We start from the raw sequence: 22,661 nt of genomic DNA, 5'->3' as shown, positions 1-22,661 counted from the left end.
TCGGCACCTAAGGTTAAGCCTATTTACTAGTCTTAATATAGGTCAAAGTTATTCTGTAAAAATGTATCCATTCAACATATAAATATGAAATTTTAGAGGATTTGATCAAAATGTTATCTCATAATTATATTAAAGCGTTAAAAGGGCCTTTTCTTCAAATGAAGTGTTACATAAAAGTTTAGCATATAAAGCAAGGGAATGCAGAGCTGTGTGGGTTTAACTGGGGAGTGTGGGCGTGGGCAGGCTCAAGCAGAAGCCAGGTAACTTAGACCACCCTCTATTTCTCTCCCCCTACGCACAACAGCCTTTGGAAACGCTTTCTCTCAACCCAGTTTTGAGAAGATTGCCAGAGTAAAAAAGCTTGATCAAGTGGAAATAATACTTTCCTAGGAACTGGGAAGCCTCATTTTTAATTTGTTTTTTTCTCCATTTAACTGTGGGAATATGGAACAGTCACTTAATCAACCATCTTTTGTCTGTAATATTCTTCAGTGAAAGAGGTGGTTTGAATTAGAGACTTGTGAGGACTCAACCTATTGCTATTTAACATTTTGATTTAGAGAATCTAATTAGTCAAAAACTTTATTGATATCAACGATAAAAAGACAAAACCAAAAAGAATGATCAAAAGGCTTGAACAGATACTTTACTAAAGAAGATGTTCAGGGCCTCCCTGGTGGCGCAGTGGTTGAGAGTCCGCCTGCCGATGCAGGGGATACGGGTTCGTGCCCCGGTCTGGGAGGATCCCATATGCCGCGGAGCGGCTGGGCCCGTGAGCCATGGCCGCTGAGCCTGTGCGTCCGGAGCCTGTGCTCCGCAACGGGAGAGGCCACAACAGTGAGAGGCCCGCATACAGCAAAAAAAAAAAAAAAAAAAAAAAAAGAAGATGTTCAAATGGTCACTAAACACATTATTAGTCATAAGGGAAATCCAAATTAAAGCCAAAATGAGATACCATTCATATCACTGGAATAGCGATGATTAAAAACACTGGCAATAACAAATGTTGGTGAGGGTTTGGAGCAACTGGAGCTCTCATATTTTATTGACGTGAGTGTAAAAATGGTCACAATGCACTGTTCGGCAGTATCTATCTCTAACCTACCACCCAGCAATTCTACTCTTAGTTATTTACCCCAAAGAAATGAAAATTTGTATCCACAAAAGGACTTGTATAAGAATGTGCATAACAGCTTTATCCATAATAGTCAAAATTTAGAAACAACCCAAATCTTTATCAACAGGTGAGTGTGAGTGGATAAATAAATTGTGGTATATTCATTCAATGGAATACTACTGAACAATAAAAAGGAACAAGCTACTGATACATACAGTATGAATGAATCTTAGAAATTATGTTGAGAGAAGACATAAAAAAATACTTTAAGAATACATTTTATATGAAGTCCAAAACAGTCAAAACTAAGCTATAGTGATAGAAATCAGAAAGTGGTTGCCTCCAGCAGAAGGGCTCTTGACTGGAATGAATAATGGGAACTTCTAGATTGATGGACATGTTTTATATCTTGCTTTGGGTGTTGGTTACATAGATTTATACAGTTATCAGAACTCATTGAAATGAACACATAGGATGTATGCATTTTATTGTATGTAAATTGTGCCTCAATTTAAAGAAGTGTTAAGACAGTTGAATAATTCTCAGTGTAAAACTTAAATTCTGAAATTGGCTCTGTATCATTCCCTTAAGAAGAGGGGGGAAGGGGAGTAATATCCCAGTCTGAGGCAGAAACAGTGGGATTGAAGAGCTAAGGATGTTCATTGGGAAGAAAAAGCAGGGGTGGGCAAGTAAGTATATGTTAGGAATTTTAATTCATTTGTTAATTTGTTAATCAGTGATGTTTTCTGATTTTTATTGTCTGTGATATATAAGTTGTATGTTAGGGGAAAACATGGTTCATCTAGGTTTATCTCACAGTTATTGTCTCAAGTTTGACATGTATTATATTTTCTAATCACCCAGATGTTTTCCCGAATATATTTAGATTCTTAAATTGTAAAAAAATTATTTTTGAAATGCTTGTAAACATCTGAAGCTTTTCGTTTCCTAATCTTTATAGTATTGGGGGAAATTTTTTTTCTTGATTTATCCTCTGTGAATAAAGTCATCAAAGTGAACTTTTAATTTTATACTTTAATTTAGTCTCCTTAAAAATGTGAGAATAAAACAGTCTGTTAGGGTATTTGTGAATTAAGTCATCAAAGTGAACTTTTAATTTTATACTTTAATTTAGTCTCCTTAAAAATGTGAGAATAAAGCAGTCTGTTAGGGTATTTGTAAATTGAAGGTTTACATCAGGGAAATATCAGAAATACAAATTTTCAGACCTGATAAGCACTCTGCTAGTAGCCAGTTGTCTATCTTCTTTGTGAAATCTTCTCCTGAAGATCTCTTTTTTATCCACATTTCATGAGTAGGCTGCATTAGATCTTGAATGGATATAAACCCAAAGTGAAAGTGATTTCTCTGAAAACTACATTTCCCCACATACAGAAGTGTAAATATTTAAAGATCTGTTCTTCTAAATCATGTTGTCTGTATCACATTGTTAAAATTTGAAAGAGCTAGTTATATATACATGCTTAATAAGAAATTTATTGTATTTGTGTGATAACGTTTAGAAGGAGAGAATCAGAACTTTTTTTTAGCAATTATTTGAATTATCAGGAATACTAAGGTTTTTGTTCATACTCAATGCCATAACACTTCAGGCAAAGTGGATCCTTTAAGGGAAGAAAAAAAGTTCTCTAATACCTAGAGTTATCCTACTTTTGGATATTAGAAGAGCAAATGGTGTCAAAGTCATTCCTTATCCAGTTTCAAAATACTGAAAATATTTTGAACTGTATGCCTTGAATGTATTTATGTCTTCTTGGAACAAACTGCTTTTATTGATCTTATGGTACCATTAATAAAAATAAAATGGTTATAAAATTATTCTAATTAGAGTTTTACAGCGCTAGAAATTAAACCTATATTTAACTGATTATTTTTTCCATTTTTTTTCTTAACTAGGTCCTTTCTGATGTTGCTTGAGCTTATTCTCCTGCAGTTGATCTCATTCCTGTTGGCTTAATATTAAGTCCCATGAGAATACTAAGTTAACATTCATTTTTAGGCCTCATTTCTAGCACCAGGAAAATATAGAAAAAACTTTACCTGTGCATAAGATGACCTAATTTCTTCTGTTCCTAGAAACACCATACCTTTTATAAATAATCACTTCATAGTCATTTTCACACCCTTGGCTTACTCTAAACCAAAGAACGTAGTTGAGTTTTTGGAAAGTACAGGATTTACAAATTTGGTCTTCAGTACTCACACACATCTGTAAACATTATAACTAATGAAGCAGGAAATTATTCATACATAAGATGAATGTTTATTGTGGAATAGTAGTATTTCAAATGTTGGTTTCTAAAGAAATAATTTGGTTTAATTTTGGGATTTTTCCGTACTGTAAGTTGATAATGGTTTCTTGAAGTTTATTTTATAAAGATGATTCATTTTACTGTTTTATGGTACCAGTAGGATTCTAATGTTAAATTGGCTTGTGGGGTTGTATAAATGTTTACATTAGTATTTAAATAATGAAATATTAGACAGTTTTTGCAGTCCAGGGGTAAATGTGTCTGCTGGTTTGGTACCTAATACAGTTTCAGAAAAGAAGCAAATATGAATTCACTGTTTTATATCTTCTTGGACGATCCCTTAGTGTCAGTACCAAATTTAAAAGGAGTTTCCTTGTGGATAGAGCAAGAGAAATCAGAGGTTCTCTTTTTCGGTGATCATAAAGACACAAAACAATTAATAGATATCCAAGAATGCATTCTAGTAAGATCTCTGAAGCATTATGTCAGTGAAAGTTTACATAATACTGACTGATGAAACTATCAGGATTTGCAAAGCAGTGAATGCTGAAACAGTCTTTACCAGCAATATAAGATTATCAGGATTTTGAATGTTAGAACATTATGTTAAACTGTGATTATAGTTTTAATGCTTTGTCTCTTTGAATTAAATTTGTAACCATAAAGATGTGAAGCATAATTGTTATGTATTTATTTACAGACTACAATTTCCATCGCAGCTCAATAAATAGTCTTTCCCCTGTTAGTGCTACCCTCTCTTCTGGGCCTCCCAGCCTGCTTCCTTACACTTCAAGGCCTTATTCTTATCCAAGCTATCCCTTGTCACCAACAGTATCACTTGCTGATGGCAGCCATGTTGGACAGCGGCTATATATCTCCAATCAGGCCTCATTCTTCTGAAGAAAATATTATAAATAGGAGTATGAAAGTTTCCTTGTAAAACATGCAAATTAAAATAGTTTTATTTTAGAATCGGGTTTGTACATTTAGTTTTAAAATGATAATTATATATTTATTTCAACATAGTAAATATCAGTCACAATTCAGAATAACCTACCATTGTAAAACTTTAAAAAATGCTAAGTTTAAAAAGTTACTTAGTGATTTCTCTTGATAAAGTTATAACAAACTGCTGTTCTTTTTAAACTTTTGGGATTTTAAATAACTTCTGATTCCTGAGTGGTCAGTAGAACCCAGAAATTTACATTAAATTTTTTCATTATAACTTTGCTAAATAGAGTTTCGCAAGTATTAAAGCACTTGCAGACAATGGTTACACTAGATTTGATTACCAAGGATCACTATCTGTTTTAGTGATTAGAACAATTATATAAACAGAAGCATCTAACTATTATGTAGAAAGAAATGAAGGGCAAAAAGATTAAGATGCAGATTTTATGCAGTACTAAAGAAAAAGCAATCTACCATTGTGGTCCTTGCAAATAACTATAAATATTTTAGTTAATTGTTTGTTGTAGAAATACATTATAATTTTGCTGTAATGTATTTAAGGTTTTTATAGTTACGCTCCATTTGTGTTTTTGATATTCACTGTTTAGTTCTTTGAGTAATAAGTGTTATGGTTTTTAATGTTGAAATCATGTGTTAATTTTTGTACTTGAATTCAAATTCTTTGACATTAAATATACGATGCTTCTAATATGCACGTGTTTCACTTTGTTTATTAATATGCACAAAAAAATTAGCTCTCACAATTGCTTTGACCTTCTGAGAACAATTTCCCCTACTTGGTATACATAGGCTCAGTGTCTTCACTGGGACCAAAGCAAAGGATACTGCAGAAAGAAAATTAATAGTTTTGTGAAACGTAACAAAAGTCCTTTTCAGGGGCCAATAGAAATACTTTGTTCATGAACCCAGTGACGTTTCCTCCATTTTTTTATGAATAATTAATGAATCCAGGTCATTTGGACTGTTTAATAGTTTAGCAGTATATATCTGTAATCAGTTTCTAATGGTGGTTTGCATAATTTGTAGAGACAAAAATCTTTCCTCTTAGAATATCAGACATTAACTTTGTTGATCAACTCATTGGATAAGGTATAGGGTTTTCATTAATATGAAATAGTTGCATATATTTCTTCTACTAAAGTTTTTTCTAGCAGAAGTTATCAGAGAGTAAATTAGTTTCTTTTTTCATCCTCTAAAGAAAGTTCATTCCATCTAACTATATGTAATACTTACCAGGTTACTGCCTTAGATCTTCTAATTTAAATGAGCATAGACATTATACTTAACTAGCATTAATTTTTTTCTAACATCGGATTTTACAGTTTTAACTCCCGTGACTCACAGGTTCATATCACTCCTTCAGCAAACATAACGAGTATTTATTTCGTTAGCTACTGTGGAAATACCCTTGGGATGCAGAGGTGACTCAGATTGCAAACCAGAAGATAAACAGACAATTTAGTTTTTCATAGAAATATTTGGAATGGCCCAAATAATAATAATTACAAGTTCACACATAATTTTTTCACTTAAAATATTACACAGTTGACCCTTGAACAATATGGGTTTGAACTGCACAGGTCCACTTATACATGGATTATTTTTTCAATAAATACATACTGCAGTAGTACAGCATCCATGGTTGGTTGAATCAGCCAATATGGAACCATGGGTGCTGGAGGGTGGGCACCCCCAACACCCGCATTCTTCAAGGGTCAGTTGTATATCGTGAACAATTCAGAGAGCTTACTGACCACATAATGTATTTGGAGGTCCATAGTTATATGGTGGGAAACGTATAAGCTTTGGCATCCGGTTTGATTACCACTTCTGCCAAGTAAACAGGTCTTTGAACTTGTACACATTTTTTTATCTCTCTGAACCATACTTTCAAATCTGTATAATCATGATATAAATAAACCTTATAATGTTAAAGGTAAAACACTTGCTAAGTAGAAGGCACTGAAGTGGTAGACTATATTGTTTATGTATAATTATATGAAGAATATAGTAGTCATTTATTTGTACTGGTTTTTCATTCCTTCCGCCTCCTTCAACCAGAAATATATAAATCAGTGCATTCATATCAAGCACTGTCTCTTTCTATGACGTTATGGTTGAGCAGTTTTGTTCATACTGCATATGAATTTTCATTTGACTTGTGATCATAGCTACTAATTATTTGCTGCATTAATTCTTGTAGCACAGGCTCTATAATAAGCTATTGACCACAAGCCATTATTGGTAGGTTTCTTAGCTATATCATGCAGCTCATTGGGCAGGGAAACACTTCTAAAGACAGCCCTTTATCAAATTCTTTGTACAATTTTGTGCCAGGGGTTGTGGCTGAGATGTTCTACTAAGTAGCCATGATCCCTTGGCTTGCATAAAATCCCTTGTAAGCAGAAAGAAAGGTTATGCAGGAAGTTTAACCTTACCTCTCTTCTCAAGTTTTTCTTTTACAATATTGGAGTGAGAAAGTTTTCCCTAACTATGACTCAAAATCTAGAGGCCATAATAGAAAAATTTGGTAAGTCCAATTTAAAAAGGAAAGCCTGTGTGGCAAGAAAGTGCCGTGGGTCGTGTCAAAAGACAAATGATGAACTTCAACAATAATGGAGAATTGTTTCACAAAGGGCTAATCTCTAATATTAATAAAAAGATCATCCACTCAAGAGGAAAATGGACAAAATGTATGAAGGCAGATGACAGATGGCCCTTAAATGTATGAAAAGGTGCTTTATCTCATAAGAAAAATGCAAACTAAAAACTCAGATTTGAAGAAATTCAAAAGGTTAAACCTTTGGAGGCATTGAAGGAAATGAGCATTCTTATACATTGCTGGTGGGATTATAAACTGGTGTAGAGAACAATTTGGCAGCTATCATCCAAAATTACAAGTACTTAAATCTTCTGATCCAGCAGTCCTACTTCTGGGATATACTTGCCTATGTGTACAAAATGGCATGTTTAAAACACTATTCATTGAAATAGTTTGTAATCCAAATACCCATCATTAGGGGACTGATTAAATAAAATAATAAATGTATTGGTGCACAATAAAAGGTTGTACAAAAGAATAAGAATACTCTTTATTCCTAATATAGAACGAGAGATGTGAAAAAAAACAAGGTTCCGAAATATGTGTGTAAGATCCTATGATGTATTTTGGGTAAAGAAGGAGAAAACATTTGTATGTGCTTATATTTGCACACCAAACTGTGGAAGGATTACAAAAAAACTAAATGATTATGAGGAAAGCTTACGAGATCACACTTTAAAAGTTTCCTTTACTTCAGACACAGTGCTATGATAAATCTATCTATCTATCTATCTATCCATCTATATTTTATCTAAATTTCTTTTAGGTAAAAAGACATATAACTGTTCTCAGAAACAAAATGAAGATCTTTAGTGAACCATATCCAAACAAAAGCACATTAGGAAAAACTACACTGATGTATTTACTGAGGGACCAGACGTTAATGGGTTTTGAGTAGGGATCTAGGGCAAAATAAACACGTGGTAAATGCAGCAGTGCAATCAGCTATTCACTTCACCAATTTTGACTCAATGGGTTCAACGTGCTTCAAATGTGTCAGTATTATGTGTGCATGAAGCATGTATAATCTCTGATAGTAAAAACAATGAAGACCTCTAAGATTTGAAACAAAGTTGTGTTATCTTAGGCAAATAATTCTCCTCCTTCTGAAAAACAGGTCTTAGCTCGTGATTTGGCTTAACAGAGACTGACCCGCATGAACTGGGTGTTACTTTATCACCACGTACAAGTCCAGCAGCACCACCATCAAGTTGAAATGGCATGTCACAGTCTAAAGAACTTTGTGCTGTACTGCCGTCCTTTGCTCTTTTGTATTATGGGGGATTCCTGAAGTCGGTTGGCCAAGGGGAGCATTTTTGGAAATAATGGAACTTACCAAAACCCAAATCTCTTTACACATCCTCTGTAAACTATACAGAACAACCAAAAGCAGATAAAGCCACACATGATCCACACCTTTTGCACAACTAGAGAACACTACAATTTGCAAATTACCCGTAAGTAAAAATAAGTATGGATAACAAATTCCAGAAGTGTTTTATATTATTATTGAGATGTATTTCACATATAACAACTATATTAGTTTCAGGTATATAACATAATGATTCAATATTTGTATATATAAATAAATCTTAACATCCACCACCACACATACTTACAAGTTTTTCTTGTAATGAGAACTTTTAAGATCTATTCTTTTAGCAATTTTCAATGTACAATACAGTATTATTAACTGTAGTCACCATGCTGTACATTACATCTCATGACTTTTTTCCTTTTTTACTTTTTTTTACTTTTTACATGTTTAAAGGAGTATAATTGCTTTACAGTGTTGTGTTTCTGCTGTACAACAAAGTGAGTCAGCTATATGTATACATATGTCCGTGTATCCCCTCCCTCTTGAGACTCCCTCCCACCCTCCCTACCGCTCTAGGTCATCACAAAGCTTTGAGCTCATCCCCCTGTGCTATGCAGCAGCTTCCCACTAGCCATCCATTTTACACTTGGTAGTGTATATATGTCAATGCTCCTCTCTCACTTCGTCTCAGCTTCCCCTGCCCCACGTGCGTCCTCAAGTCTGTTCTCTACATCTGCGTCTTTATTCCTGTCCTACCACTAGGTTCATCAGTACCATTTTTTTTAGATTCCATGTATATGTGTTAGCATATGGTATTTGTTTTTCTTTTTCTGACTTATTTCACTCTGTATGACAGACTCTAGGTCCACCCACCTCACTACAAATAAGTCAATTTTGTTCCTTTTTATGGCTGAATAATATTCCATTGTATATATGTGGCACATCTTCTTTACCCACTCATCTGTCGATGGGCATTTAGGTTGCTTTCATGTCCTGGCTATTGTAAATAGTGCTGCAGTGAACATTGTGGTACATGTATCTTTTTGAATTATGGTTTTCTCTGGGTATATGCCCAGCAGTGGGATTGCTGGATCATATGGTAGTTCTATTTTTAGTTTTTCATGGAACCTCCATACTGTTCTCCATAGTGGGTGTATCAATTTACATTCCAACCAACAGTGCAGGAGCGTTCCATTTTCTGCACACCCTCTTCAGCATTTATTGTTTCTAGATTAATTGATGATGAGCATTCTGACCAGTGTGAGGTGATAGGTCATTGTGGTCTGATTTGCATTTCTCTAATGATTAGTGATGTTGAGCATCTTTTCATGTGTTGTTTGGAAAACAGTATGTCTTCTTTGGAGAAATGTCTATTTAGGTCTTCTCCCCATTTTTGGATTGGGTTATTTGGTTTTTTTGATATTGAGCTGAATGAACTGCTTGTAAATTTTGGAGATTAATCCTTTGTCAGTTGCTTCATTTGTAAATATTTTATCCCATTCCGAGGGTTGTCTTTTCGTCTTGTTTATGGTTTCCTTTGCTGTGCAAAAGATTTAAAGTTTCATTAGGTCCCATTTGTTTATTTTTCTTTTTATTTCAATTTGTCTAGGAGGTGGGTCAAAAAGGATCTTGCTGTGATTTATGTCATAGAGTGTTCTGCCTATGTTTTCCTCTAAGAGTTTGATAGTGTCTGGCCTTACATTTTGGTCTTTAATCCATTTTGAGTTTATTTTTGTGTATGGTGTTAGGGAGTGTTCCAATTTCATTCTTTTACGTGTAGCTGTCCAGTTTTCCCAGCACCACTTATTGAAGAGGCTGTCTTTTCTCCACTGTATATTCTTGCCTCCTTTATCAAAGAAAAGGTGACCATATGTGCATGGGTTTATCTCTGGGCTTTCTATCCTGTTCCATTGATCTATATTTCTGTTTTTGTGCCAGTACCATACTGTCTTGATTACTGTAACTTTGTAGTACAGTGTGAAGTCAGGGAGCCTGATTCCTTTAGCTCCGTTTTTCTTTCTCAAGATTGCTTTGGCTATTCGGGGTCATTTGTATTTCCATACAAATTGTGAAAATTTTTGTTCTAGTTCTGTGAAAAATGCCAGTGGTAGTTTGAGAGGGATTGTGTTGAATCTGTAGATTGCTTTGGGTAGTAGAGTCATTTTCACAATGTTTTTTCTTCCAATCCAAGATCATGGTATATCACTCCATCTACTTGTATCATCTTTAATTTCTTTCATAAGTGTCGTATAATTTTCTGCATACAGGTCTTTTGTCTCCTTAGGTAGGTTTATTCCTAGATATTTTATTCTTTTTGTTGCAGTGGTAAATGGGAGTGTTTTCTTAATTTCACTTTCAGATGTTTCATCATTAGTGTATAGGAATGCCAGAGATATCTGTGCATTAATTTTGTATCCTGCTACTTTACGAATTTCATTGATTAGCTCTAGTAGTTTTCTGGTAGCATCTTTAGGATTCTCTGTGTATAGTATCATGCCACCTGCAAACAGTGACAGCTTTACTTCCACGTTCTGATTTGGATTCGTTTTATTTCTTTTTCTTCTCTGATTGCTGTGGCTAAAACTTCCAAAACTATGTTGAATAAGAGTGGTGAGAGTGGGCAACCTTGTCTTCTTCCTTATCTTAGTGGAAATGTTTTCAGTTTTTCACCATTGAGGATGATGTTTGCTCTGTGTTTGTCATATATGGCCTTTATTATGTTGAGGCAAGTTCCCTCTATACCTACTTTCTGGAGGGTTTTTATCATAACTGGTTGTTGAATTTTGTCAAAAGCTTTCTCTGCATCTATTGAGATGATCATATGTTTTTTCTCCTTCAATTTGTTAACATGGTGTATCACATTGATTTTTTGTGTGTATTGAAGAATCCTTGAATTCCTGGGATAAACCCCACTTGATCATAGTGTATGATCCTTTTAATGTGCTGTTGGATTCTGTTTGCTAGTATTTTGTTGAGGATTTTCGCATCTATGTTCATTGGTGATACTGGCCTGTAGTTTTCTTTTTTGGTAACATCTTTGTCTGGTTTTGGTATCAGGGTGATGGTGACCTCGTATGATGAGTTTGGGAATGTTCCTGCCTCTGCTATATTTTGGAAGAGTTTGAGAAGGATAGGTGTTAGCTCTTCTCTAAATGTTTGATAGAATTCACTTGTGAAGCTATCTCGCTCTGGGCTTTTGTCTGTTGGAAGATTTTTAATCACAGTTTCAATTTTAGGGCTTGTGATTGGTCTTGCATATTTTCTATTTCTTCCTGGTTCAGTCTTCAAAGGTTGTACTTTTCTAAGAATTTGTCCATTTCTTCCAGGTTGTCCTTTTTATTGGTATAGAGTTGCTTGTAGTAATCTCTCATGATCTTTTGTATTTCTGCAGTGTCAGTTGTTACTTCTCCTTTTTAATTTCTAATTCTATTGATTTGAGTCTTCTCCGCTTTTTTCTTGATGAGTCTGGCTAATGGTTTATCAATTTTGTTTATCTTCTCAAAGAACCAGCTTTTAGTTTTATTGATCTTTGCTATCATTTCCTTCATTTCTTTTTCATTTATTTCTGATCTGATCTGTATGATTCCTTTCATTCTGCTAACTTTGGGGTTTTTTTGTTGTTGTTGTTCTTCTTCGTTCTCTAATTGCTTTAGGTGCAAGGTAAGGTTGTTTATTCGAGATGTTTCCTGTTTCTTAAGGTAGGATTGTATTGCTATAAACTTCCCTCTTAGAACTGCTTTTGCTGCATCCCATAGGTTTTGGGTCGTCATGTTTCCATTTTCATTAGTTTCTAGGTATTTTTTAATTTCCTCTTTGATTTCTTCAGTGATCACTTCGTTATTAAGTAGTGTATTGTTTAACCTCCATGTGTTTGAATTTTTTACAGATCTTTTCCTGTAATTGATAATCTAGTCTCATAGCATTGTGGTTGGAAAAGATACCTGATACAATTTCAATTTTCTTAAATTTACCAAGGCTTGATTTGTGACCCAAGATGTGATCTATCCTGGAGAATGTTCCATGAGCACTTGAGAAAAATGTGTATTCTGTTGTTTTTGGATGGAATGTCCTATAAATATCAACTAAGTCCCTCTTGTTTAATGTATCATTTAAAGCTTGTGTTTCCTTATTTATTTTCATTTTGGATGATCTGTCCATTGGTGAAAGTGGGGTGTTAAAGTCCCATACTATGATTGTGTTACTGTTGATTTCCCCTTTTATGGCTGTTAGCCTTTTCCTTATGTATTGAGGTGCTCCTATGTTGGGTGCATAAATATTTACAATTGTTATATCTTCTTCTTGGACCGATCCCTTGATCATCATGTAGTGTCCTTCTTTGTCTCTTGTAATAGTCTTTATTCTAAAGTCTATTTTGTCTGATATGAGAATTGCTATTCCAGCTTACTTTTGGTTTCCATTTGCATGGAATATATTTTTCCATCCCCTTACTTTCAGTCTGTATGTGTCTCTAGGTCTGAAGTGGGTCTCTTGTAGACAGCATATATATGGGTCTTGTTTTTGTATCCATTCAGCCAATCTATATCTTTTGGTGGGAGCATTTAGTCCATTTACATTAAGGTAATTCTCAGTATGTGTGTTCCAATTCTTATTTGTTTTGGGTTTGTTATTGTAGGTCTTTTCCTTGTGTTGTGTTTCTTGCCTAGAGAAGTTCCTTTAGCGTTTATTGTAAAGCTGGTTTGGTGGTGCTAAACTCTCTCAGCTTTTGCTTGTCTGTAAAGGTTTTAATTTCTCCATCAAATCTGAATGAGATCCTTGCTGGGTAGAGTAATCTTGGTTGCAGGTTTTTCTCCTTCATCACTTTAAATATGTCCTGCCAGTCCCTTCTGGCTTGCAGAGTTTCTGCTGAAAGATCAGCTGTTAACCTTTTGGGGATTTCCTTGTGTGTTACTTGTTGTTTTTCCCTTGCTGCTTTTAATATGTTTTCTTTGTATTTAATTTTTGACAGTTTGACTAATATGTGTCTTGGTGTGTTTCTCCTTGGATTTATTCTGTATGGGACTCTCTGTGCTTCCTGGACTTGATTAACTATTCCCTTTCCCATATTAGGGAAGTTTTCAACTATAATCTCTTCAAATAATTTCTCAGTCCCTTTCTTTTTCTCTTCTTCTTCTGGAACCCCTATAATTTGAATGTTGGTGCATTTAATATTGTCCCAGAGGTCTCTGAGACTGTCCTCAGTTCTTTTCATTCTTTTTCTTTATTCTGTTCTGCAGTAGTTATTTCCACTATTTTATCTTCCAGGTCACTTATCCCTTCTTCTTCCTCAGTTATTCTGCTATTGATCCCATCTAGAGTATTTTTAATTTCACTTATTGTGTTGTTCATCGTTGTTTGTTTCATCTTTAGTTCTTCTAGGTCCTTGTTAAATGTTTCTTGCATTTTCTCTATTCTATTTCCAAGATTTAGGATCATCTTTACTATCATTATTCTGAATTCTTTTTCAGGTAGACTGCCTATTTCCTCATCATTTGTTAGGTCTGGTGGGTTTTTATCTTACTCCTTCATCTGCCGTGTGTTTTTCTGTCTTCTCATTTTACTTATCTTACTGTGTTTGGGGTCTCCTTTTTGCAGGCTGCAGGTTCGTAGTTCTTGTTGATTTTGCTGTCTGTCCTCAGTGGCTAAAGTTGGTTCAGTGGGTTGTGTAGGCTCCCTGGTGGAGGGGACTAGGTCCTGTGTTCTGGTGGATGAGGCTGGATCTTGTCATTCTGGTGGGCAGGTCCACCTCTGGTGGTGTGTTTTGGGGTGTCTGTGGACTTTTTATGATTTTAGGCAGCCTCTCTGCTAATGGGTGGGATTGTGTTCCTGTCTTGCTAGTTGTTTGGCATAGGGTGTCCAACACTGTAGCTTGCTGGTCATTGAGTGAAGCTGGGTGCTGGTTTTGAGATGGAGATCTCTGGGGGATTTTCACCATTTGATATAATGTGGAGCTGGGAGGTCTCTTGTCGACCAGTGTCCGGATGTTGGCTCTCCCACCTCAGAGGCACAGCACTACCTCCTGGCTGCAGCACCAAGAACCTTTCATTCACACGGCTCAGAATAAAAGGGAGAAAAATTAGAAAGAAAGAATTAGTTGAAGTAGAAAGAAAGAAAGAAGGAAAGAAAGAAAGAAAAGAAAGAAAGAAAGAGAAAGAAAGAAAGACAGAAAAAGTAGGAACGAAAGGAAGGAGAGAGGGAGGGAGGAAGGAAGGCAGGAAGGAGGGAAGGAAGGAAAAAAGAGAAGATAAAGTAAAATAACATGAGATACAATATAATAAATTTATTAAAATGAAAAAATAATTATTAAGAAAAAAATTAAAACAAAACAAAACAAAACAAAAAAACTAATGGATAGAACCCTAGGCTAAATGGTGAAGCAAAGCTATACAGACAAAATCTCACAGAAGCATAAACGTACATACTCACAAAAAGAGGAAAAGGGGAAAAAATCATAAATCTTGCTCTCAAAGTCCACCTCCTCAATTTGGGATGATTTGTTTTCTATTCATGTATTCCACAGATGCAGGGTACATCAAGTTGATTGCGGAGCTTTAATCTGCTGCTTCTGAGGCTGCTGGGAGGGATTTCCCTTTCTCTTCTTTGTTCTCACAGCTCCCAGGGACTCAGCTTTGGATTTGGCCCCGCCTCTGCGTGTAGGTCACCGGAGGCCTTCTGTTCTTTGCTCAGACAGGATGGTGTTAAAGGAGCAGCTGCTTGGGTGCCTCTGGCTCACTCAGGTCAGGGGGAGGGAGGGGCACGGAGTGTGGGGCGAGCCTGTTGCAGCAGAGGCCAGCGTGACGTTGCACCAGCCTGAGGCGCGCCATGTGTTCTCCCGTGGAAGTTGTCCCTGGATCCCTGGACCCTGGCAGTGGCGGGCTGCACAGGCTCCCAGGAAGGGGGATGTGGATAGTGACCTGTGCTCGCACACAGGCTTCTTGGTGGTGGTAGCAGCAGCCTTAGCGTCTCATGCCCGTCTCTTGGGTCCACGCTTTTAGGCGCGGCTCGTGCCCGTCTCTGGAGCTCTTTTAAGCAGCACTCTTAATCCCCTCTCCTCGTGCACCAGGAAACAATGAGGGAAGAAAAAGTCTCTTGCCTCTTTGGCAGGTCCAAACTTTTCCCCGGACTCCATCCCGGCTAGCCTTGGTGCACTAATGCCCTGCAGGCTGTGTTCACACCACCAACCCCAGTCCTCTCCCAGCGCTCTGACCGAAGCCCGAGCCTCACCTCCCAGCCCCGCCCACCCCGGTAGGTGAGCAGACAAGCCTCTCGGGATGGTGAGTGCCGGTTGGCACTGATCCTCTGTGCGGGAATCTCTCTGCTTTGCACTTTGCACCCCTGTGGCTGTGCTCTCCTCCGCAGCTCCGAAGCTTTCCCCCTCCACCACCCTCAATCTCCTCCTGTGAAGGGGCTTCCTAGTGTGTGGAAACCTTTCCTCCTTCACAGCTCCCTCCCACTGGTGCATGTCCCGTCCCTATCCTTTTGTCTCTGTTTATTCTTTTTTCTTTTGCCCTACCCAGGTATGTGGGGAGTTTCTTGCCTTTTGGGACATCTGAGGTCTTCTGTCAGCGTTCAGTAGGTGTTCTGTACGAGTTGTTCCACGTGTAGATGTATTTCTGGTATATCTGTGGGGAGGAAGGTGATCTCTGTGTCTTACTCTTCCGCCATCTTTACAAGTTACCGGCCCGCCGTCCACACGACTGTCGCGGCTTTGGCCACCAGGTCCCCTCCAGAGCCGGCAGCCTCAGTGAGGCTGCCCTCCCCTCAGGCTCTGGGGCATTTCCGTGACAGTGGAGGGAAGAGACCCCGAGCCAGGAGCTCCAGCTCTGTGGAAATGTGGGCCCTTCTAGAGTCTTTTTAATTTCACTTACTGTGTTGTTCATTACTGTTTGTTTGCTCTTTAGTTCCTGGTCCTTGTTAAACGTTTCTTGTATTTTCTCCATTCTGTTTCTGAGATTTTGGATCATCTTTACTATCAATACTCTGAATTCTTTTTCAGGTGGTTTGCCTATTTCCTTTTTATCTTGCTCCTTTGCCTGCAAGATATTTCTGTGTCTTCTCATTTTGTTTAATTTACAGTATTTGAGGTCTCCTTTCCCTAGGCTTTGGGGTCATAGTTCCTCTTGCTTCTGTTCTCTGCCCTCGGTGGTGATGTTTTTCCAGTGGATTGCATAGGCTTCCTGATGGGAGAGACTGGTGCCTGCGTTCTGTTGGGTGGAGCCGAGTCTTTTACCTCTGATGAGGAGGGCCATTTCAGGCAGTGTGTTTTGGGTGTGTCTGTGAGCTTAGTATGACTTTGTGTAGTCTTTGTGCTGATGGGTTGTTTTGTGTTCCTGTCTTGTTTGTCATTTGGTGTGAGGCGTCCAGCAATGGGAGTTGCTGGCAGTTGGGTGGAGTCAGGTCTTGAATTCAGAAAGAGGCCATTGTGAGAGCTCTCAGTGATTAACCTTCCCTTGGTCTGGGAATTCTCTAGTGGCCTAGAGTCCTAGACTCGGTGCTCCCACCCTAGAGCCTCAGGCTCGATTTCCTATCAAGGAGCCAAGACCCCGAGAGTTGCTCATCCCAGCAGTACAGGGGATTAAAAAAAAAAAAAAAGTCTAACAAAACCCAAGACAAATGGTAAAAAGTAAAATCAAACAAACAAAAACAGAAACAAGGAAACACACACAGAAGAAACAAAAACAGAATCAAATAAAACAAAAATCAAGAAAACAACCAGACAAAGTAAAGAACCCCAAAACGAAATCAAACAATTAAAAAGAAAACTGACAGAAACACAAAACCAAAAAACAAAACCAAAGCGGAATGCCAACTGAAGAATGAAGCAAAGAAACAAAACAAACCAAAAATTATTTAAAAAAAGAAAGAAAAGGAGAAAGGGGAAAGATGACAGATCAACAGAAAAGCAATGTAGAAAGAGAAATATAAAAAAATAGAAAATATATTAAAGAAAAACAAAAGACAAAACCCCAGAGAAATGGTAAAAACAAAGTCAAACAAACAAAAACAGAAACAAGGAAACACACACACATGCAGAAGAAACAAAAACAGAACAAAATAAAAAGCAAGAGAACAACAAGACAAATTGAAGAACTCAAAAATGAAATCAAATAATTAGGATCAAAACTAACAAATATACAAAACCTAAAAACAAAACCAAAGCAGTGTGCCAACTGAAGAATAAAGCAAGGAAACAGAACAAACCGATAAAAATGATTTAAAATAATAATAGTAAAATAAAAAGGGAAAAAAATGCAGGACAACAGAAGAGCAAAGTAGAAATGGAAATTTAAAAAAAAGATATATTAAAGAAAAAGAAGAAAAGAACACAGAACAACAGAAAAGCAAAGTAAAAAGTGAAAGATATAAAAAAATAAAAAAAAATTGTTATAAAATACGAAGATCCCAAAAGACTAAAAAAAGACTAAAACAACTACAAAGAAAAGAAAGAAAAAAAAAACCAAACAAGCCAGAACCAATGACAGAACGAATCAAAACTTAATAAAATTAATAGTAATAATTATGTTTCCCTGGGGTCTCAGCTGTAAGTGTCCTGGCACATGCTATTAGCCACAGCCCCCCTCCACCTCCCCAAGAGCCCCTCCTCTGCCTCTGGGCTGGTTTCTGGACCTGCTGTGGGCATTGTGGGGACCACTCAGACTCTGATCTGGCCCAATTCCTGCATGTGTTTGCCCCCAAAGTCCACAGCTGCCAGAGCTAGACTGTTTTCATTTGTGGGAACACTCATTGTCTACTCAGCTATTCCATAGATGCAGGGTCTACCTAGCTGATTGTGAGGATTAAATCTGCAGCTTGTACAGCTTATGGAAAGATTTTTGATCTCCTTCCTTAGTCGCCCCATCCCTGGGGTTCTGCTTGGTTTTATCACCACCTCTGCATGTGGTCCACCCACAGGAGTCTGGTCCTGAGGCTGCCTTGGAGCTCTGGGTTTTGCCTCAGTGAGGACTGGGTGCAGAGATGGTATGACCGCTTGGATTGCAGCAGCCCTGCTGGCACCAAATGAACAGGGAATCTGGCAGCCAGGGGTGCAAGAGATATGGCCCTAGTGAGGGCCTTTTCTGGCGCCTGACATATGGTGCGTGAGGGCTGGCCCTGGGAGGGCGTTTTTTTTTAAATTGCCCTGCAGCCAGCGTGTGAGTGCCAGCCCTGAGGGGGCTTTTTTTATTGCTCGTCAGCCAGCACACAAGAGCCTGCCCTGAGATGGCTTCTTGTATTGTCTGTCAGCATGTGGAGAAAGAGAGGCTACAATAGTGGTTCCTCCCCCTGTGTGTGACTCAGCAATAGTGCCCTGCATCCATGACTGTCTGGTCTTCCTCCGTAGTCATTCCCTGCTGCAGGTTTCCTCCCTCCCGTCCCCTCAGTCCATCTTCCCACAGCCAACAGCAGTTCTTGCTCTGAGCCTGTTCTCCAATCCCCACACTCCAGCTCCCAGCCCCCTTGCACACCTGTGAACACACGTCCCAGTCTGGGGCATGTACAGCCGCAGTACAGACAGTCTGTGTATTTCTCACTCTGTCCTATCTGCCATAGATCGGCCACTTAACCCTCTTCCAACAGCCTCAAATGCTTCCCTTCTGTCCCTGGAGAGGGTGTTTCCCTTTCAGAGAGGGGTTTTCCCCAAATTCGGGAATCTCTGCTTCAGCTCCCCCATGCCAGGGTGCAGGTCCTGTCCTGCTTCCTCTCCTCCTCCTTATCCCTTCTTTTTTTTTTGTCCTACCCAGTTATGCAGGGATGTTTATAGTCCTTTGTTGTGTCCAAGATCTTCTGCTAGTTTTCAGCCAGTGTCCTGTGAGAATTGTTGCATCTATAGATGTACTCCTGATGCATCCGTGGAGAGAGATGAACTTCACGTCCTCCTACTCCTCCACCATCTTAACTCCTCTGACATTTATTTTATAGCTGGAATTTTGTATTTTTTTACCCCCTTTACCCATTTTGCCAACTCCCAGCCCCTCGGATTTGCACTCTGTACCTATTAGTTCAGATTTTTTGTTTTTTGCTCTTAGGTTACACACATGAGATCATATGGTATTTGTCTTTCTCTGTTTAACTTACTTCACTTAGCATAATGCCCTCAATGTCCATCCATGTGTTCACAAATGGCAAAATTTCCTTTTTCATGGCTGAATAATTTTCCATTGTGTATATATATATATATATATATATATATATATATATATATATATATATATATATACACACACACCACATTTCTTATCCATTCATCCATCGTAGGACACTTAGGTCATTTTTCTGTCTTGGCTTTTTAAATAATGCTACAGTGAACATAGGGTGCAGATATCTTTTTCAGATAGTGATTTTATTTCCTTCAGATAAATACCCAGAAGTGGAATTGCTGGATCATATGGTAGTTTTATTTTTAACTTTTTGAGGAACCTCCATACTGTGTTGCATAGTGGCTGCATCAATCTATACTCCCACCAACAATGCACAAGTGTTTCCTTTTCTCCACATCCTTACCAACACTTGTTATTTCTTGTCTTTTTGATAATAGCCATTTTAACAGGAATGAGGTGATACTTCATTGTGCTTTTCATTTGTACTGCCCTGATGATTGGTTATATTAAGCATCGTTTCATGTGCTTGTTGAAAATATGTATGTGTTCCTTGGGAAAAATGGCTATTTTGCCTTTTTTTTTTTTTTTTTTTTTTTTTTTGCAGTACGCGGGCTTCTCACTGTTGTGGCCTCTCCCATTGCAGAGCACAGGCTCCAGACACGCAGGCTCAGCAGCCATGGCTCATGGGTCCAGCTGCCTCGGGGCATGTGGGATCTTCCCAGACAGGGCACGAACCCGCATCTTCTGCATCAGCAGGCGGAGTTTCAACCACTGCGCCACCAGGGAGGCCCTGCCCATTTTTAATTGAATTGTTGTTTTGCAGTTGAGTTATGTGAGTTCTTTATATATTTTGGATATTAACAACTTATCAGATATATGATTTGCAAATATTTTCTCCCATTTTGTAGGTTGCTTTTTCAGTTGACGATTTCCTTTGCTGTGCAGATGCTTTTTAGTTTGATGTAATCCCACTGTTTATTTTTGCTTTTGTTGCCTTTGCTTTTTAAACGGTCATCACCAAGACTGATATCAAGAAGATGACTGCATATAATCCCTTCTAGGGGTTTTAGAGTTTCAGGTCTTACATTCATGTCTTTAATTAATTTTGATTTAATTTTTTGTATGGTGTAAAATAGGGGTCCAGTTTTATTGCATGTAGCTCTCCAGTCTTCCCAACAACACTTATTGAAGAGGCTGTCCTTCCTGCATTGTATATTCTTGGCTCTTCTGTTGTAAATTGATTGTCCATATATCTGTGAGTTTGTTTCCAGGCTCTCTATTCTGTTCCGTTGGTCTACGTGTCTATTTTATGCCAGTGCCATTTGTTTTGATCATTATAGTTTTGTAATATAGTTTGAAATCAGGAAGCCTGATGCCTCCAGCTTTGTTCTTCCAGTAGAGTTATTTTTTGAGTTCTTGATGCAAACCTTTATGGAGGACAAGGGATGTGTTAAGGGGTCTAGAAAACTGTAGAAAAGGAAATATGAATAGAAAGCTTAATGTAAGCTAACAGTCCACCTCAACTATGAAAATAGTGGGGAAAAAGTCCTGGTATATACAAGCAGTCTCTTCTTGGAGAAGAAGGTCAAAAGGAACTGGGACATGCCCTTTGGATTCTGGATAGTGAAGGGGAAAAAATGCAAAAGCTGAAATTCAGGATTCTGCAAGACAAATGAGAACCACAAGAGAAAAGGGAGCATACAACTCCTATCACCCACAAAAAAAATCCATTTAAAAAATTGTACTTTACTACACTGAGAGCAGAGGACATTTTTGAACATGGAATCTTATGAACCATTCCAAATTGCCAAGCCTATCTGGTGAAATGAGTAGACAAAAGCAGTCTACTTCTTTACAAAGCCACTCTAAAAAGAAGAGAGAAATGAGAACACATCTCAACTAATGAAAGTTTCCTGAAAAAAAAAAAAAACACTAAATAGCAGAAAACAATGACACAATACACTAAACTGAAATATACTCAAACAAGAATTTGGCAATGTGAGAAAAAAACAAAACCAAAAAGCACCTTAGGCACTCATGAAATATCCTTCTGAGGCTTCTTGAGGAATCTACTAAAGAGTGATCTTTCAACAACAATATGACTAGGGAAACTTTAGGAAAAGAAATGATGGTGAGGATTTCATTAATTGTAGATCTAAGACTAAAAGGTGGGGCTAAGGGTTGGAATATACATAAGTGTTGTTATAACAAAGTAGAAATAATGCAACTAAAAATGGGAGAAGGGAAAGATGAAGGTGGAATAAGCTCTTTGTTTTGTAATTGGTCGGTAGCACTTGGAGGATTCCCTTATTGACTGGCAAAGCATATTGTAAAATGTCAAATAAGAAAATAGGGACTAAAAAGCTTTATAAAAGATGATATAAGTAAAAAGGTTACCACCAAGAGACTGGCCAAGATAGAAGAGTGGAAAGACCCTGAGCTCAACTCCCCTCATAAGCACACCAAAATCACAAATATTTTCAGGAAAACCATAGATGAAAAAGACCAGAACCTAACAGAAAATATCTTCTACAACTAAAGACATAAATGAGGAACCACAATGAGACCAGTAGGCAGGGTGGACTCGTGATATAGTCAAGTCTCATAACCGTGGGTGGGTGACCCAAAAACTAGAGAACAATTATATTGTAGAGGCTCTCCCACAAGAGTGAGAGTTCTGGATCCCACGTCAGGCTTCCCAGACTGGGGATCCAGCACTGAGTAGATGAGCCCTCAGACATATGGCTTTGAAGGCCAGTGGGGCTTAATTTCAAGAGTTCCACAGGACTGGAGGAAATAGAGACTTCACTCTTAAAGGTGCACACAAAATCTCACATGCTCTGGGACCCAGGTCAAAAGCAATAATCTGATAGGAGCCTGGGCCAGACCTACCTGCTAGTCTTGGAGAGTCTCCAAGAGAGGTGGGGGGTGACTGCAGCTCACTCCAAGGACACAGACATTGACAGCAGCCATTCACAGGAGTTCCTTCTACTGTGTGGATGATGGTGCAGATGGGTGTCATTGCAGAATCCTCCCTCTAGCTCATTAACTCCTTCCAATAGCCTGTAGGCACCAGTGCTGGGACACCTCAGGCCAAGCAACTAACTGGGTGAGGACACAGCCCCACCCATCAGCACACAGGCTTTCTTAAGACCACATGAGCCCACAGCTGCATCTGGACATGGCCCTACCAGCCAGAGAGCCCAGGACCTAGATCCACCCATCAGGGGGCAGACACCAGATACAAGGAAACCAAAAGCCCACAGCAGGTGAGACCCTGCCCTGG

At 38.1% G+C, this 22,661-nt stretch overlaps 1 protein-coding gene across 1 annotated transcript in view; it reads left to right on the top strand.

Annotated features, from left to right (window-relative positions):
- The window catches only part of RBM46 (RNA binding motif protein 46), a gene marked incomplete at both ends in the record, with an annotated part of 31,547 nt that extends 27,257 nt beyond the window's left edge, over window positions 1-4,290 (top strand). The window contains one exon of the mRNA XM_082601864.1: window positions 4,091-4,290. Coding sequence (XP_082457990.1) covers window positions 4,091-4,290 — 200 coding nt within the window. The remainder of the gene's footprint in view (window positions 1-4,090) is intronic.
- Between the last annotated feature and the right edge of the window lie 18,371 nt (window positions 4,291-22,661).

This window comes from Mesoplodon mirus, assembly GCF_964341445.2.
Source record: "Mesoplodon mirus genome assembly, chromosome: 2".
NCBI classification, from domain to species: Eukaryota; Metazoa; Chordata; class Mammalia; order Artiodactyla; family Ziphiidae; genus Mesoplodon; species Mesoplodon mirus.
This window is presented reverse-complemented; position numbering and strand designations above follow the sequence as displayed.